Source organism: Dipodomys merriami, unplaced genomic scaffold, assembly GCF_024711535.1.
Source record: "Dipodomys merriami isolate MVZ:Mamm:240054 unplaced genomic scaffold, mDipMer1.0.p SCAF_11, whole genome shotgun sequence".
NCBI classification, from domain to species: domain Eukaryota; kingdom Metazoa; phylum Chordata; class Mammalia; order Rodentia; family Heteromyidae; genus Dipodomys; species Dipodomys merriami.
In genome coordinates, this window is record NW_027202382.1 from 20,791,764 (window position 1) to 20,810,298 (window position 18,535).

The 18,535-nt window shown below is 40.7% G+C and overlaps 1 protein-coding gene and 1 long non-coding RNA gene across 3 annotated transcripts in view; one reads left to right on the top strand and one right to left on the bottom strand.

Annotated features, from left to right (window-relative positions):
* The window catches only part of LOC138819467 (uncharacterized), a 125,935-nt gene extending 110,464 nt beyond the window's left edge, over nucleotides 1-15,471 (top strand). The window contains exons 2-4 of one of the 2 annotated variants that reach the window (XR_011369449.1): nucleotides 7,932-8,042; nucleotides 14,619-14,743; nucleotides 15,202-15,471. This is a non-coding gene — a long non-coding RNA (uncharacterized lncRNA). Of the gene's footprint in view, nucleotides 1-7,931; nucleotides 8,043-14,618 lie in introns of both variants that reach the window. The other variant, XR_011369447.1, reaches the window with a different exon arrangement.
* Nucleotides 1-16,179, bottom strand: part of Grin3a (glutamate ionotropic receptor NMDA type subunit 3A) — a 146,204-nt gene extending 130,025 nt beyond the window's left edge. Inside the window, exon 1 of the mRNA XM_070010951.1 lies at nucleotides 15,378-16,179. Coding sequence (XP_069867052.1) covers nucleotides 15,378-16,079 — 702 coding nt within the window. The 5' untranslated portion in view covers nucleotides 16,080-16,179. The remainder of the gene's footprint in view (nucleotides 1-15,377) is intronic.
* Between the last annotated feature and the right edge of the window lie 2,356 nt (nucleotides 16,180-18,535).

Below are 18,535 nucleotides of genomic sequence, written 5' to 3' on the forward strand. Positions count from 1 at the left end.
AGTAGGAAAACAGCCATCAATTCAATTTAATTAATAATCATTGAGTATGTTGTATGAGCCACAGGCTGTTCAAAGAGCTCAGGGTTTAGTGTAGTGCAGAAGGGAGATCCACATGCTAACAAAAAAGGAAGATATATGGTGGAAAAGTCACCGAGAAGAGAAAGCAATGGTAGGAGGAGATGATGGATCCTACCTCATGCATGGAAGCAAAGGTATTAAGGTTGAATTGGAGTGTTAGGCAGACTCAAAGGAGCTGTCAAGGCAAACAGCAAGAGCAACGTGTGACAAAAGCATTGAAACAGTGCCACACCTTTAGAACAAAGTGCAAAAGGCTGGCATCAAGAAGAAATGAGCAGAAGAGTTAAGCAAGGACCAAGTAATGAAAGGTCTGGAATTCCATACTAAGCCATTTAAAATTCAGCTGATAGGTTAGTGTTTCCGCAGAGTGTGGGTGGTTTGTGGGGGTGATTTTAGGTTGTTCAGAGCCTTGACATTGAATAACACTAAATCACAGCATGAGAAATTTAATCCCCTTTCAATTAGCATTTAACCTGTCTGTTTAGTCAAGGAGAAAGCATTCTTTCGGTGTCAGTGAGCCTCACATACTTCTTTAGAACCTGGAATTTTCCTCTTTTAAAATAAAGGGCTTAACTTCAGACCTCAGGCTAGCAACATTACCTAGACAAAACTGTTTTATGCTTATTGTCCACTGCTTTTGATCAACTTGTATTTTTGAACAGCAGTCCTGAATTTCCGTTACTGTGGTGATAAAAATTAATCAGTGGGCATATTTATTCAAAACATTAAGTTTATTAAAAATATATTAGAAATATATATATGACAGAAATATGGCAAAATAATTATGAAGGTAGTACAAAAATGACAAATTTGGACATGTGGCTGTCATTTTGGAAGAGTAGTAAGGACTAAATCAGGCCAGTGACTATGTCTTCTTCCTGGAGACTAAATTAGAGGGTTCAAGAATGGAGACAGAGAAGACAGGAGGCTATTGAAGAACTGTAGGCAGACAGTAAGCTTGCCGGTTTATTTCTGATTTTCCTAGTGTTTCTGCCCTCTCTATTTCTATAAGCATAGCCTAATGGTTTCCTGAACTTGTGCTCAGAGTTACATCTTGAAGTAGATGTGAATGAAAGATAAAGATCCACTTCAAGTGGATTCTGCCCTTGACGTGTTAAAGCTACACCTGGATAAAGCTTAGAAAGGGATTTGATTGTTTTAAGTACCCTGACTATTGTGGAGTGTTGTGTAGAAACAACGCAGTTTTAAAATTTCAGCTAGTATGCTTATGACTAGAAACAGACTATAATTAGCTTTAATATTTGATTTCCCTAGTGTTTGTTTTCCTAACTTGTGTCCTGGCTACCATCTACCTATCCTGTCAGCTCATCAAACTCCCTTCTTACCCCTTAGACCTAGAGTGGGTTGCTAGACTCCCTAGGTTCTCCTTCCTGACTAAAAGAATATCTCAACACATTTTAAATCTGTATGACAAAATAAAACATGCTTTTTTAGAATTAGACCACTAGACTCAGTTTTTGATGGCAACACTCAAAGCATCATAATCAAGAGCCATTGAACATTCATCTTGTTCTCTCTGTCAGTCACGATCAAACGATTGACCCTCAGTCACACCATTGTCATAAAGTTCATCCCAGCCTGTGTGACCTGATGCTGGTGGGTTCTGACATCCACAGTAAACACGAGTTTTGTGCTCCTCCCTGTCTTCTCCTGGAGACACTCTTCTGAGAATATCTGGGTTGACTCGAAGCTGCAGTGTCTTGGGCCACTGGAAGGCTGGGAATGTGTTTATAACTTCTTTGTGTGGCTGTGGACATCTCTCAACACTGTCTTCTTGGCCTTTGCTTTGACTTAAGCTTTGGGAGTGGCTTGAGCTTCCATTTTCAATTTTGGTACCACCTCGGTTCAACTGTTTGGGAAATGTGAAACTCTACTCTCTTTCCAGCTGTTGCTGATTAAGTATGACCCTTCTGGTCTACTGCAGGAAGATGGGACAAGGTATTTATTATTAGTGAATGTGATTCTGGAACTATAACTAAAAGCCAAGTGTTTGGTTAGCCTCCCTGCTCTAGCTCTTTTTCATGTTTGACAGAATGAGTCTGTTACAGATAGTCTGTTGCATCTACAGAGCTGTTAATATCAGAATTCTGCTGCCTTATGGGTCCAACAGGCATTATGGCCTGGCTTGAGGTCTTCCCATCCACAGATAACAGTATTTCAATGGAAAAATCAATCCTGAATGAGAACATAATTGGTCTACAACTTCAGTATATATCTGTCATTCCATGTGAATATATAATAGAGAAGTGCTTTTTAATATGGTGATTTACATTTATTGATTTTTTAAAAAACTATACAAATTTAAATTCCTTGAAGTCTTGTGTTCTCTGCCCATCCGTCTCTTAACAAAATGTCACAAATTGGGAAGGTTTGTTGCACACATTCGTGGAAAGTCTTGTGGACTAGTTCTATAAATTGCTGATGATTGTTGTTGATGGTTATTGACTTCTCTTTCTCTGGCTTTAAGGGAGGCATGCAGTGATGAAGGGGTATGGAATGCTTTTATGAGCTCATAACATATGGTGTATCTGCTACATTCTTTCTTTTTTTAATGTTTTAATTAAGTAATTTAGGGGCAGGCATGGTGGTCCATATCTGTAATCTCATCTACTTGGAAGATGGAGGTATGATGATCATGGTCTAAGGCTGCCTGGGCCAATGTGTGAGAGCCAATCTGAAAAACAAGCTAAAAGCAAAAGGAACCACGGATGTGGCTTGAGTAGTAGGTAGGATGCTTGCTTTGCTAGTGTGAGGTCATGAGTACAATCTTTAGTACTGCCAAGTTAAAAAAAATTGTAGGGAGTAGGGTTTTATTGTGACATCTCATAAATGTCATATTTTCATTCTTGAATACAATATATCACAGTCACACTCTCCTTTACCCTCTTTATCTCCCAACACTTTACCCCTACCCCATCCACAACAATCCTCCTTTTTCTTTCATAGTCCACCCATCCACTGAGATTCCACAGGTAAGAGAGAAATATGACACTTGTGTTTGTGAGACTAGTTTCTTTAAATGGGTATGATAGTTGTGAATTCCATCAATTTCTCTGCAAATGGCATGTTTCCATTCTTTTCTCCATTGTGTATATACTACATTTTCTTTATCACTCATTGCTTGTTGGACAACTACATTGATTCTATATCTTGGTTACCAGGAATAGTGGTGTGTACACTGATTCTCTATCTTGGTTACCAGAAATAGTGGTATGATAAATTTGAGTGTATAGGTATCTCTACTATATGCTGAGTTGTACTCCTTTGGATATATGCTCAGAAATAGGACAGCAGAATCATATATTTGTTATGTCTTTTAGGCTTTTTTTTGAGACCTTGATGACAATTTCCATCGTGGCTATACCACTCTTGTTTTGTACCAGCAGTGTATAAAGGTCCCTTTCCCCTCACATCCTTGCTGATGTTTATTGGAGAATAACATTCTGACTAGGGTGAGGTGGGATCTTACTCTAGTTTTGATTTGTATTTCTCTGAACTATTGCTCAGTTAGATTTTTCTTGGGAAATTGTATGTTCAGGTCATTTGCCCATGTATTGATTATTTGCTTCTTTTTAATTTTTGCTTCTGTTTAATTTTCTTATATTCTGTAGTTATTAATTCCCTGTCTGGTGAATATCTAGCCAAGACGTTCCTCCCATTCTGTAGGCTATCTCTTTACACTGTCCATTGTTTCTTTTGTTGTGCAGGAACATTTTAATTTAATGCTATTACTTTAATCAGTTCTTGCTATTATTTCTTCAGCTCTTTGAGTCCTACTCAGAGTCATTGTTTATCCTTTGAAGTGTTTCCTCTATGTTTTCCTCTAGTGGTTTCAAAATTTTAGGTCTTACGTTAAAGGCTTTGATCCATTTTCAGTTGATTCTTATATAGGCTTAAGAGACATAGATCTAGCTTTGTGTCTATATGTGGATATCCAGTTTTCCTAGCATTTGTTAACACAGCTGTTCCCCACCCCCCAGTGGATATTATTAAAGGCAATGTACCCAACTTCAGTTTTGTGAAATATTATTGTAATAATATATTGTTATTATGATATGTTGATATATGATATATATGATATCATATATACATATTGTTATTAACATGTGCCTTTAATCTTACTGGAGAGTTGGGACATGGAAAAAGAAAGACTGCTACATAGTAAAATATTGTTTTGAGCAGGTAAGTGGCTTGAAGCCACGGAAGTATATTTGATAAGAATTGAATGACTAAGCAAAAGAATGAAGGTAAGTTGTTTTAGGGAGTTATATGTAGCAGCAGTGTGCAGCATGGTTTGGTGGAAAGAAACTAGAGATTTACAGATTACTAAAAATGATGGTACTGAATGATAATTAAAAAATTTAAATGTTGGTGAGCAGACATAATAAATTAAGAAGAAAGGATAGGAATATGAGAGATACATCATGGAAAATGAGAGAGTCTGGTGAAGAGAAAAGGGATGACTCAAACATGTTATGAGAAGATTTATTATAGGTGAGAGCAAGCACTATCTTAAGGTGACCTCAATTATTTAGTGCATAAGGTGAGACTTGGAGACATAACTAGAAAATCTAGTTAGAGATTCCTGTTCTTGCCTCCTGTAAAGAGAGAAACTTGGGAGTTAAAATCTTGGGAAATGTTTTGTAACTATACAAGATGTATTTACTGACTCACTATTTATTATTGCCTCCTTTGAACTTATGTCTACTAACAAATCATGTCATGGATGGTACGAAGGATAATATTTGTTGCAATATTCATGCCTGCAAATATTGGTTGCAATATTCATGGCTACATTTTTGCCTTTTTTTTCTTTTATGACTTATAATGTTACTTACCTCAGAAACTGCATGGCTTGCTTCTCACTGAACCTGCTGCTCAAAGGTTACTCCTCAGACAACTATATTCTCCTTCTCTCTGCTTTGTTTTTCTCTACTCTACTTGTCTCTGTCTAATAATAAAATGTTATGTATATATGTGTTTGCACGGCTTGTCATCTGTTTCCCCTGCTACAATGTGAGTTCTCTGGGAGCAGAAGCTTTGGCATTTTGTTTACTGCTAGATTCTTAGGCTATGTTGAGAATGTAGCTCAGGTTTCTGATCATTGCTGACTCAGCTAAGGAAGGAGGACATGTAACTTGTGATAGAAAGGAAATGGTTTATAGAGGTTGAACCCATCAGATATCTGGAGAATTTTAACTACAGAACAAGAGAAATGTAGTCAGTTCGATTTGAATTACCAAATCAAATTATCCCGTGGTGAGAAGCATATTTGTGTAGAACTTAAGGGTAGGCAAGGGAAGAAACTAATATCCAGAAAGATAGAACAGATGTGAAGTGTGAAGCAGGAGCAAAGCTGAAGAAGGAAAAGGAAATAACTGTATATCATTTTGCAATGATACAGACCTGGTCTTCACATGCATATCTGTTCTGTTGATTTTATTGTATGATTTTGTCACACGATTCCTGTACTAGGTCAGTTTTATCACTTCAGTGTGACCGAGTACCTGACAGAAACAACGTAAGGGAAGAAAGATCGATTTTGATCATGGTTTCAGCTGGTCCAGTCTGTGGTTGCTTGGCCCCATGTTCTAGGATACTGGAGTGGGAGTATGTGGTGGAGGAGACTTTGCCTCATGGCAGACAGAAAGCAGAAGTTGGGGTAGCTGGAGACAAGATACAGGCCCAAAGGACACACCCCAGTGGTCAGCTTCAAGCTAGGCTTATCTCCTAAAGTTTCCACAACTTCCAAGAGAATACCATTATCTTAACAAATAAAGTGTGTGTGTGGGGGGGAGGGGCGGCTTTCCTATTCAAACTGTAACACTCCCTGTTTCTGAGTTTCACGTGGTTTCTCTTTCTTGCATTTGCACCTCCTTTGTCGTCATGCCCAATGGAGAACAGAAATGCTTTTAGTCTGCTTTGCTCAATATAGTAGCCTCCAGCCCTGTGAAGACTCCACATGTGGTTTGTACACATGAGCAATGTACTGCTGAATTAAAGTCATTTTTGATTAATTGAAGTGTAAGTAACCCTATTAGAATATAATCTCATATAAAAAAACAGCACTATGGTTATTATTACAATGGGCCAAAGACAAGAACCATAATCAGTGAAAGATGACGAAAGCATAGGGAACAAAGGGGGAAATCCATGATGGGGTCATGGAATCCAAGTAGAAGGTGTTCTATAATAAAAACAACTACAAGAATGCCAGGAGATAACATTTTGGTAAAATTCTATACATTAAACTATTAAGTATTTTTAAATGAAATAAAAGCTCCTGATTTTCAACAACAGTGGCGATGTACATAAATCCTGCAATAATTCATTCAAAGGCAGAGTGTATAGTCATTACAAATAGTGGGAAAATATTAAGGACATGGGAAAATATTTAAAATGCATGTTAAAAAGAAAATTGGTAAAATAGTATGACCTCAAATTTACATTGTATCCATGTTTCTAGTTCTTTGGTGAATTTGGGAATGATTTAAATTTTATTGTGGCGTTTTATTAACTTTCCCAATAGTTTTACAAGGAATGTTGCTTTATAAATAGGAATAAAAAGTAAATGAAAGAAGTGATTTGCTTAACATATCTTTTTATGTTGCAATAGAAATCAAAGTGGGGGACTGGGAAGGTGGCTCAGTGGTAGAGTGCTTGCCTTGCATGCATGAGGCCCTGGGTTCCATTCCTCAGCATCACATAAGCAGAAAAAGCTGGAAGTAGAGTTGTGGCTTAAATGGCAGAGTGCTAGCCTTGAGCTCAAGAGCTGAGGGACAGCACCCAGGCCCAGAGTTCAGGCCCCACGACCGACAAAATAAAAAAAAAAATCAAAGAGGAAGAAATATTACTAAAATAACGAGTACATATTTCTCCTTCCTTTCTCCTCTTCCTCCTTCCCTGCTTCCTCTCATCTCTTCCTTTTTTCCTCTCTTCCTTTTTCCTTTTCTTCCTCCTATACTTGTACTTGAACTCATAGCCTTGACTTTTGCATACTACTGGCTCTCTACCACTTGAGCTATGATTCCATTTCTATCTTTTGCTGGTTATTTGAAGATAAAAGTCTGGAGGATTTTTCTGCCCAAGCTGGCTCCAAACCAATATGCTCAGATCTGCTAAGTAGATAGGAATATAGGTGTGAGCCACTGGTACCTAGATCCAGTCTAAAGTTAGTAAATTTCTTCAGTATCTTTCTCTGAACTCCTCTGGACCCTCACTTTAAGATATCTTGCTTTATGGAATACAATTATAAGTATAAAAATGCTGGCAGAGCAGCAGAGTTTGTTTAATCTTCTTAATAGAAGGCAGCAAAGATCTTCTCTTTGATTGATTAACATAGATTCCCCACTGTCAGAAGACTAAGAAATTAATAAATAGCTGCTCTAGTAGGTGGGATCTGCAGGATGCTTCTACTTATAGCTATATTCCAGACACCACTAGATGGCTCTCTGTGTCTTTGGCCAGGTGAAAGCAGAGTGGATTTATTCAGGTGTTGTTTCTTTTTAATCATTCTTCTTAAAGTAAGCATTGAAGCATTAAAAAAATATGCGAATTGCAAGGTGTGCACTAACATGATAACCTTAATGTGTGGGTGTCTGGCTCTATATTCACATATATCTATATGTTGGTTTGCGCCCATTGCATTCATAACATAAAGAAGCCAATTGTTTAATGTTAGCTCTGTTAGAAACTTATGATTGAAACAGAATAAATATATTCCACAAATGAGTCAGATTGTGAGTCTGTTTGATAAAGACAGGCTGTACATTTAACTTTATCCAAATATCATTTTTAATCTAACCATATTAGTCCTCCTTTTGTTTGTCAAGGCCTTCAATGCAGAAACAAAAACAGAAACATACAAGAGGAAAAAGAAAACCACCAGGAGACTGCAGACAGGTGTGTAGCCATCAAAGTGCTTGAAAGAACACACTTATGAAGTAAGTTCAGCTAATGACTATCTCTAAATGAATTTTCTTCCCCCTCTCCCCACCCCCGCCCCCCAGTTGTAGGGCCTGAACTCTGGGCCTGGACATTGTCCCTGAGCTCTTCAGCTCAAGGCTAGTGCTTGAATATCACTTGAGCCACAACGCCACTTCCGGCACTTCTGGCATTATCTGCTTACGTGGTGCTGAGGAATCAAACCCAGGGCCTCATGCATGCCAGGCAAGCACTCTACCACTGAGCCACCTTCCCAGCCCCAACTATCCCTAAATGAGAGAAGAGTAGTGACAAGCTACTTCTATGTAACTCCTTAAGAAGGTTTCTGAAATATACAAGTCCTTGGAATTCAGCAGATTCATTCACTAAGTGAGTTGTGAAAATACAAAAATAGACCACAAATATACAGGCAAATCCCACATTTAATAGAGAAATGTCACTAACTTGGACATTATCATGACCAAGCTCTGACAGCTAGGCTAACTCACACTGTTCAGAAAATTAGTTTTTAAATTGACTTTCTCTTAATGTTTTTTCTCCTGTTCTTTGAGGCCTATGCTCTCTTAGAGACACAAAAGGATCTTCCCTTAATTCAGAGAATAAAATACACAAAAATGTTACTGAGTATTATCTGCAGGCATGTATGGCTATGTGTACTAGTGAATCTACATGACATTTGTAATTAAAGAAATAATGACACTTAAAAGTCCTCCAAAGTTGTGAGTATCAAATACTTATCACAGTCAGCATTCAATGAAACAAAGCCCTTTTGTTTTATGGCTGTTCCTTCTCTCTAAGCCTTAGTATGCAGCAACCCTATTTACTGTCAGTTAAACTGTGGGTTAATAAAAAGCCACAGTTGGTTATGTTAATACAGAAAGATAGGAAACAACTGGACCTTCTATCTATGTTGAGTTAGAGTCTGTCTTTCCAGCAGAACATCCTAATACATCAATTAAGTCATGATTAGTAGTGAGTAGAATAATTTGCTATACCTTAGAAGACAGGAACCCAAGCTTATCCTCTCTTGATTTTTTTTTCTTCTCCAGCTGTAAAATACATAAGCTAAAGCAGAACTGGCCTTTTCAAGCAAGGGTAGGCCGGTCACCTTCTATCTTTTTTGTCATGTCCTTTCTGCACAAGTCTAGGTAGGAAAGAATATCTTGTTTTTACAAATTGCTACTGATTTAGTGGTTTAATACAACTCAGCCTTTTTCTTTTCTATGACTGGAGGTAATAATCTGAAGTCAGTTACAATGACCTAAAGCATTGGGTGAGCTGTGAAGAGAGCCTGTGAAGAGAGAATCCATTTCCTTGCCTATTTTAGTTCATAGTGGCTGCCTGTATTCCTTGGTGTATAGCCCCATTCTCTGTCTTAAAAGCATAACACTGCAATCTCTGCTTCCTTTACCATATCAGCATATTCTCTGACTCTTCTGGCATCATTCTAAAGAACTTCATTGTTTCCTTGAGCCTCGTTACTCCAGAGTATCTCACTCATCTTCAAAGATCTTTTAGCCATAGATGCTAACATGCCCATTGGTTTAAAGGGTTTGGATGTGGACATCTTTGGTAGATCATGATTTTGCCTACCACAGCAAAAATGAATTTACTCTTTCCCACAGATTCATGCTTGTTCTTCCTTCTATCACTCTGTCACTTCCTTCTTTTATTGGTCCAGATAGAAATGAATAGATGTCAAAATTTAGAATCTCAAAGCAATGTGGCAGATGCTGAGAGATATTTGTTTTCATGCCTAGTTTTATAGATTCAATATCACATTTTAATGCTTTGATCTCTGAATATGACACTAGTGTAAACAAAAGTAAGAGACAATGGAGTTTTTCCTCCCCACATTTAGTGGTGCCTCTAACATGAGAGGCTATAAGAACCCTACCACACACTTGCATAGGGCAATGGTACTCAGTGTAGTTGGTTTGCAATTGTTTTCAACCTATTTTAATTATCTTTAAGTAGTTATACACAACGAAAGGTTACCATTCAATGAATCAGTTTGTAAGTTCAATACATCTCGATCAATGACATACCTTTCATCATTCTCCACCAGCCCAACCCTTTCCTATAATTTTTCTAGTTTCATTGGCTATACAATGAAAATCCTAACATTCAATAGAGATAGTTATTGTGGTATTATGAGACAAGGAAATTATTTCAGCATGAATCAATGTTCTGCTTTCTTTATCAAGAAAGATGTGTTGTAAGTCAGGCGCCAGTGTCTCATGCCTGTAATCCTAGCTACTCAGGAGGCTGAGATGTGAGGATTGCAGTTCAAGGCCAGTCTGGACAGGAAAGTCCATGAGACTCTTATCTCCAATAAACCACTCAAAAACTAAAAGTGGTGCTGTGGCTCAAGTGGTAGACCACTAGCCTTGAGCTGAAGAGCTGAAGGACAGCATCCAGGCCCAGAGTTCAAGCCCCACCTCCGACAAAAAAAAAAGATGTACTGTTAAAAACAATGTTGAAGATATCAAAGTGCATAATGGTACAGTTGGCAGAATGGAAGTCTGGGGTAGGATACACTTTGTCATGTCTACAATCTAATGAATGGTAATTTACTTGTAAAAGAAACTTGTGACCAGGGGAAGAACTAAGAATTCTCAAAAACCTTGGATACTTCACAGTACTTTCTATGGGTATTGCTAAGGTTCTGTAAACACTGTTATGTGTAAAATAAGTAGAGATTATCATTGATACAGGTACAGTACTATTGCCTATCTTCTTTTGGGAGCAAGCCTGCCACATGCTTAGAAACCTATTCTTTTTTTATTCTGAGGGGGAAAATGAGATCTACAGGCAGAAAAGTAGAGAGCTGATTCATGTTATGATACAAATCATGCCTCATTTTGATCAGAAATTGACCATGAGAGAAGGATTAAGACTTACTGATTTTTGTTTTGAAATGAGGTCTGTCTTTGGCTAGACTTGAAATCATTAGCCTCTAGCTGGGATTATAGACGTCTACCACCTTGCTTGGCATAGATTTATTCTTATTGGTGCAGGACCAACATCTTTCCACTAGCTGTGTGGCTAGCAATATAAAATTATACAATGTAATTTTTACTTTCTCATTTGATTTATAAAGTGACTTCGTTTGGCAAGGAATGTTTTCTTGGCTTAAAAAGATTAGATAATCAGAGTCATTTACACAAAATTACGTGGTCACAGAGGTAGACTGGAACTGTTTTTGACCATTATTTCATAAACTTGGAATTGTATTCTACTCTTTAAACCAATGTGGTTGAAATTTGACTGGGGATATTTGGGAAATGGTACAAAATCCCTCATGACTTCTGCAGCACTGGAAGATAAAACGCTAAAGTATTGGACACTAAATTTAGTGTTCAGATAGCTGATTCAAATATAAATCAGCTTTTAAGATATAAGGAGGAAAATCAATAACAAAATTATTTCTTATGAATATCCAATAGTATTGTGGTAAATGTAAAGAAAAGTTTGATAAGTAAGACAGTTACCCCATAAATGGTATCTACTAGTCTCTACTGCTCTACTTATCTGGAAATTAAATAAGTGATGCAAAGAAATTGCCGAATTGGAAAAAAAAAAAACAACAATCCATCAAATAACCCAAGTCTGTGTTCTTCAAGAGGAATCTGGAAAAGATCATTCCTAGGAAAAATGTTTTGCTTCGCTTGACATTTAATTTGAAAATATTTATCTTCAAGTTGACAGCCATTAGGTGCTACTACCATCAGCCTTTCATCACAAATGGCAGAGAACTACTTTCTCCCAAGAGAATTGCATAGAGCAGTCCAATGGAAGGAAAACCAACACAGTTGAAAGCAGATATCTTAAGAATAAATGATCTTTTCTGGTCCCCTCTTGAGGCACCTACATCATTTAACACTACCAATGTTGTGTCCCTAGTTAAGAGCAAAGGTAGAGCTGTCTAGCAACATTGTAATAAAGAGGATTTATATTCAGCCCTGTATTTTCAGAGAAAATGACCATCTGAAACAGTTACATGTGTATGAAAAAAAACATGTTAATTATCACATAGGGCTTTCTGAGACAGACAAACCAACAAGAATTGGAAGTAGCAGTGCAACCACATTTGAATTGCATAGGTTTGAATCTACACCAATTATTTTATTTCCTTAACTCTGCCTGATAGAACCAATATGGAATTAATATGGCATAGATATCTTAGTAAAAAGGTATATCTGTCACTACTTTAGCAGGAATTAATTTTGAATAAACTAAAACTATTAGGAGAAAAAGTAGTTTGGCAAAGGAAGAGAAAGAAAGAACAGCTCATGGAACTTAATGTAATTTAAATGCAGTTGCAACTATGTTCCTATGTAGCATCAAAGGTCAAAGGAATGGAATAATTAAAAGTAAGAAGTGGTTTTTTTCACTAAGGTGGGTCAAGGTCAGGTGGACATTTGAGTATATGGTAGCAGTCAGGAGTTTTAAGATGGAAATGTATTTGATCCATTTGATAGGTAATGTTATACTAAACTTTTCTTATGTGGTGACATATTCCCACTTTGGGAACATAGATAACGATATATAGAGAAAGTTATACATTTGAAGTTATATAGATTTATGTAAAGTTAACTAACTTAACTTTTAGTGAATTTCCCTTTTTAAAGGACTTTGGTTCCTTTGAAGCTTATGATCATCTATTTGAATAACTAGTGTTCTTAACTGAACTATTACTCATTTCTCAATGGTTTGATAATCCCAGTAGTATCTTCTTTTATTTAACAGCTCTGATGCAAGCCATTATTTATTAATTAAAACCATCACATGGGAGAAATTAACAGCCAAGAAGAAAGTGAGAGAAGACAGTTGTAGCTACTTTTAGTCCAGCAATTCTGACTCATTTGAATAAGGGACACAATTAGATGTCACTTGTGGGTAACTCCACTTTTTTTCAAAATAATTGATTCATTCAGGCACTGATACAACCAACAAATTGGGTCACTGGCAGTAGACTCCAAGGATAGTGGATATATCAAGTCATTTTATTTAATGTGTAAAGTGACTTTGACATCCTTTTTTATTTAAAAATCACATCACTGTGTTTGAGAGAGGTGTACCTCTCAGGGGAAGCAAGGGGAAGTTCAGCTATCAGTTTTGCTGCAAGTACATGATGGTCATTGCTAGAATTATGTATTATAGTGACTTGACATTGAGTAGGACATTTTCAATATAAAATAGAACATGTAAATACAGTAAAAGTACAGCAAGACAAGTCAGATCTGTTTGAATTTGAAACCCAAGGGGAGATGAAAGAAAATATAGGAATCAAATGAACTAGGTCAGATTTGTACAATATATTTGCTCCTTTTCCAAATGTGCACCCTGAAAGTAACTGTTATAACACTATTTAAGATATGTTTCTGTATTGAAATACACAAGTCAGTACACTTGGCTGAGGATTTATTTTATAGTCAGCTTGTAAGGGCTGTCCCTGAGAGACTTCATCCCCCCTAGTGGTCTTAAAGCTTTGAAGTTTGCTGATTCTAGAAGCTGCATCATGGCTTTTCTCATCCCCTTGTTGTAATGTGCTGTGGACTGCACCCATCCATCCATCATGGAACACAGACGATTTCCCTGATAGCTAAAGAACACTAATATGGGGAAAAAATACTTGCTATTTAAGATGTGTGCCAAACAATCTGCAAATGGAAAGGAGTCTGGAAACTGTGACTGTTATTGGCAACTTCTGAAGTATTAGGTAATAAAGAAACAGTGATGAGAAAGAAGCCAGTGATGCTGACTCTTGCATCTCATTAGGTCGAATTCTTCACCTGTATTAATAGTGATGCTCACCTTACGGATGCAATTTCATGTTTATCACACAATGGTCAGTGGCAACTCGGTACATCTACGTTTTCTAGGCCTCCTTTCAGATTTGGATGGCAGAAGTATCTTAGATAATTGATATTTTAGATAATTCCTTAGTTAGATAATTAACTAGCTGCCTTGTAGATCAAGCCTTTTTGGCCCTTCCTTAAATAGGAGTCTTTCAGGCAACTAAAAGTAATTTGCACTTGCCTTTCTCTACATGAAAAGTGTAAGATTCAATTTTCTAGAAAAAGAAAGCTTTGGTGCTGCATTGATAATTTTGGCATAGATTCTATGCTCACTTCTCATTGTAGCTTTTATATCTGTATAACACATATAGGAAGTGAAAGTAGAGAGATTAAAAAATACTTTTCTAACTAAATGGACAGTGTGAAAAGGATTGAGAATCAGAACTCTTGGCTTTTCTACTAGAACACTGACTGGGGTTTAGGAAATGTCAAAACTTTCTTCAGTTTTTCAGTGTTTACAGTGGGACCAGTGTCAATTATCCATTTGCTCCACAAATACTTTGTGGCTAGACTTAATGCCACTTGATATTATGATAAAAGTAAAGCTATTGCTCAAAAGGGCCCCTTATCTTTTTTCTTCTTCAACTATTTATCTCCACATGGTTTCTTCTCAACAGTTAAGTTCACAAACAACTTTTTTTTTTATTGGAAATATATTTAAGATTTGTTTAACCCTTAGGAAATTAACTCGTTGCATTCCTTTATTCTTAGATAATGAGAGCAGTCAAGATCAAGCAAAGCAACTGCATACCAGCCTCCAATCCCCCTTCATGTAGGAAGACGGCAGGGACAAAGAAACACCCCTCAAACGAGTCTCTTCAGCATTTTTTTTTAAGGTTCTCCGGTGCTATTTCTAATACTTTCCAATATCCAAGATTCTGAACCACTCTGCAGCTATGGCTTCTGTAGTTGTAGAATTTCCAAACCAAGCACTTTGTACACTCTGGCCCGAGGCTGAGGCCACCTCCTGAGCCAGAGGGCAGACACTGCCTTTTCTGTCACGTGCTCTCAGAGCTCCTGGGGGAGGGCTGGGCTAGGATCCTACTGGGAAGCCAGGTGCCCACACCCCCATTCCATGTTCTAGTCCCCTCCCCCCATCGCTCTCCAGGGTCCTGAACTCCAATTTCTACTTCACTCATACACTCAGTTAGATTCCTCTCAGTAAGCTGATGGGAACATCATGATTTTTCGCCTGTTCTCCTTACTTCTTCCATTCATCCGCGACACCTCACCCCCTCCACTTCCCATTTCATTTCCATCTCTCTGAAAATGTTTCCTTCTACTTTCTACCGAGGTCACGCCATCCAACAACCCGGACCGATCGATCCTTCAGCCATTGCAATCCTTCAGCGCGAGCAAAGTTATAAAGCCTAAGTTCCTCCCGAAGTCACCCAAACCCTTTCCTCCTTCCCCCTCTCCCCCCACCCCACCTCCCCATCTTGGGGCCTGGACTCCCCAGACGCCTCTCACCTGACTCTCCCGCGGAAACTCGTGGCGCACGATGCTGATGACCGGGATGTGCAGGACAGAGCTGACCAAGTCCAGCTCCATCATCTCGCCCTGGCTCTGGGGGAAGGCCAGCAGCGCCGACACCCCCTGCACCACCACGGTGTGGCACACGCTCTGCAGAAAGGAGAAAGGGTCACTGCTCCACGGCGAGCTAGGGGAGGAGAAGGGCAGAAGCGGCAGATCGCCCAGGCCCGCCTCGATGGCCATCACGACTTCCAAAGACAGGTTGTAGGGCAGCAACCCTTCCACGCGGTTCAAGTTGTCCACGGCGAACAGGAGGGCGTCCCGAGGCCATAGCGTCTCAGCCCCAGTGCCCTCGTCTGGCTTCCGGGCACCGGGTGGCCCCCGGCCATGCAGAGCGCTCCCCAACCGGTGTGTGCCCTGCGAGGGCACCGGGGGCCACCAAGTCCCTGGTTCCGGCTCATCCCTCTGGGCATCGGCCCGGCTGCTGTCGGGAGCGCGGCTGGTCGCGCGCGGGGTCGTCGTGGTCCAGGGTTGCAAATGCACCGCGCCCACCCTCACCGCGTGTCCTATGCGCTTGAGGATCTGGCAGGGTTGCGGGTGCGACGAGGAGCCGGGCACCCCGGCTAGGACCAGTGCCCAGGGCGGCGGCAACAGCAGACAGACCCTGCTCAGCAGCCACCACAAACTCAGTCTCCTCATTACTGAGACCCGCAGGGAGAAAGTGCGCCCCCCACCACCGCCACCGCCACCTCCCGCGCGCGCCCCGGCTCAACCCCTCTCTCTGCAGCCGCCGCCGGGGGGGGGGGGTCTCCTCCTCCTCCAGGTCCCGTGCGCAGCTTCACCCGACGCGGTGGAACGGACCCACCGACTGGGGCGGTCTCCTGGCCATCCACGCAGGACCTAGCGGGCCCTCGATCGTCTCCGATCCCGCTGCCAGGTTGCTCCGCCTGGCATCCTCTGCCCGCCAGGTCCCTTGGGCGAGCGGAGCAGACGGGAGCCAGCGCCTGTCACCCGCGGCGGCTGGGGCGCCTGTGCCCGGCCCGCCCCATCTGCAGGGCGCCTTGGGCCACTGCGTCCAGCCCGGACGAGGAGCCGGGGCAGCCAGCGGGAGTTCCAAAGGAAGGCAGCAGTGACCGAGGAGCAAGGCTCTTTACTTGGTTCGATTCTTTCCCTTTTTGTTTTCTATTTTTTTTCCTCCCCTCCACCCCCCAACCTAGGCGATATCCACTTCTTCTTCCCCGCCTGGGGTGCGGCGTCGGAGAGGGCGTTCACTCTTGGGGTGCTGCAAAGAAGCAGCCCAAGGCGCCCGGCGCTGCCGTCGGCCACCCCCTCGCGGTCTCCTCCTCCAGGGCTGGCTTCATGGTGCTTCTTCCCTCCCTGCTTCCTCTCTGGCTTTGCTTTCGGGTTCTTTCCTCCCCCAGCCGTCAGCGCCACTCGCTCCTTCGGAGGAGTGGACGCGACTGGCCAGCAAAGGGTGGCTCTTCCGCTGAGAGCGAGCGAGCGAGCGAGCGCCAAAGTTCTCCCCGCCTGCCTCCACCGACGCCTCCCTGTTGCTGAGCCCTGGCGCCTGGCGGTCGCTTGGCTGCGCTAAACGCTCACTGATGGTGAAGTATACCCCCACCTCCCCGTACCCCCGCCCCGCGGCCCCCCGGGAACGTCTTCCTCCCGCTAAGGCTGGGAGTCCGCCGTTTGCAGCAACATCCCAAAGCTAGAATTCTGAATTCCCACTCGCGCCTGGAAGGATCTGAAATCCAGTGGATCCCCGGGTTAGGCGCCAGGAGGCTGTGACTTTAAGGAGCTCCTCTCCTGGGGCCCCTTGAAAGGCTTTTTTTGAGTTAAGGGTATTAAAGCAAGAATTATTTACACATTCCACCTCCTCCAGCTAGCTTCCTTCCTTTCGTTTTTTCTTTTCCTGTTTTTTTTTTCAACTCTTGGCATGTGGACCTTTGCATTTTTTTTTAAAGGATTCTTAAGTGTTCGGGTTCTTAGAATTCAACCAAAGTAAATCCCAGGCAATCGTTTGTTCAAGAAATTAAGGGGATTCAGATTACTGTTAGACTTTGCAACGCAGTCAACTCTAGTTCCTAGTATAGACCAAGAGATCCGCAGGTGACAGTTTCTAGTAAGTTCTTTTGTTCCCATGGCGAGGGGAGCGGGTCCGTAGGTATGTGATCTAATATTTTCCTCCATGAACAAGGAAGGGAAGAGTTAAAGGCAGGCTTGTGGTTTCCACACGTACTAGATTAACTTTATTTTGTCATAGTATTATTTACAAGGATATATATATATATATATATATATATATATATATATTTCATAATCAGCAATTCCAAATCCAATACCACTTCCAGAGAATGATGACCTTGGCAATTTATTTCACCTGACCTTGCCCTGCAGTTTGTGCTGGTTAAATTATTATGCAAATGCAGCTAGCTTTTAGCTCTGGAGAGTTGTTTTGATTCATGAGCAAAAGTTTCTATCTTGGTTTAAATCCTTGGGATGAAGACGCTCCTGCTAAATTAAAAAAAACAACAGCAACCAAAAACCCAAGCAGGTTGCAAAGTTTTCCTCAGTCCAAAATACTTTTTGCAAGACTGAGGTGCCAGAAAGGAAAAATTGAAGAGTCCAAGGAGGGCAAAATCAAAACCAAAGCTGGAGCTAAATCAGGAGAAGCTTTCTCTCTCCTCCAGGTCCCCAAGGCCTGAGATAGCATGGAGTGTATGGGGAAAAGCCTGCTCACAATTCCCTCTTGTTCCTAAAGATGCCACTCTTTGAGTATTGGGAATATTGGGATCTACTCTGTATGGTTAGGGATGTGTATTTTGTCTGTGTTTGAGCATACAAGAGTACACAGTATTCCCAGTGATGATCATGACTCAGAGTGGTCATCAGAATACTTGACACAAGTGTACAGATGAAGCCCACCACAAAATAGTGATGGAGACTTGGTTGATGTAATATCTGAAGGCATCCTGTAGTCTGTAGGCTAACCATGACCTTGAGAGAATGGCTTCACTGATATGGTCATTCACAGTAAAGTTCTGAGGGTTGTAGGGCCCCAGCTCATGATAAACCTAAAGTTTAATGTTGAGAATGCTGAGTGAACAGGAAAGAACAGCTCTTCCTGTTGTGTTTCTTCAATTCAGATGCATTTT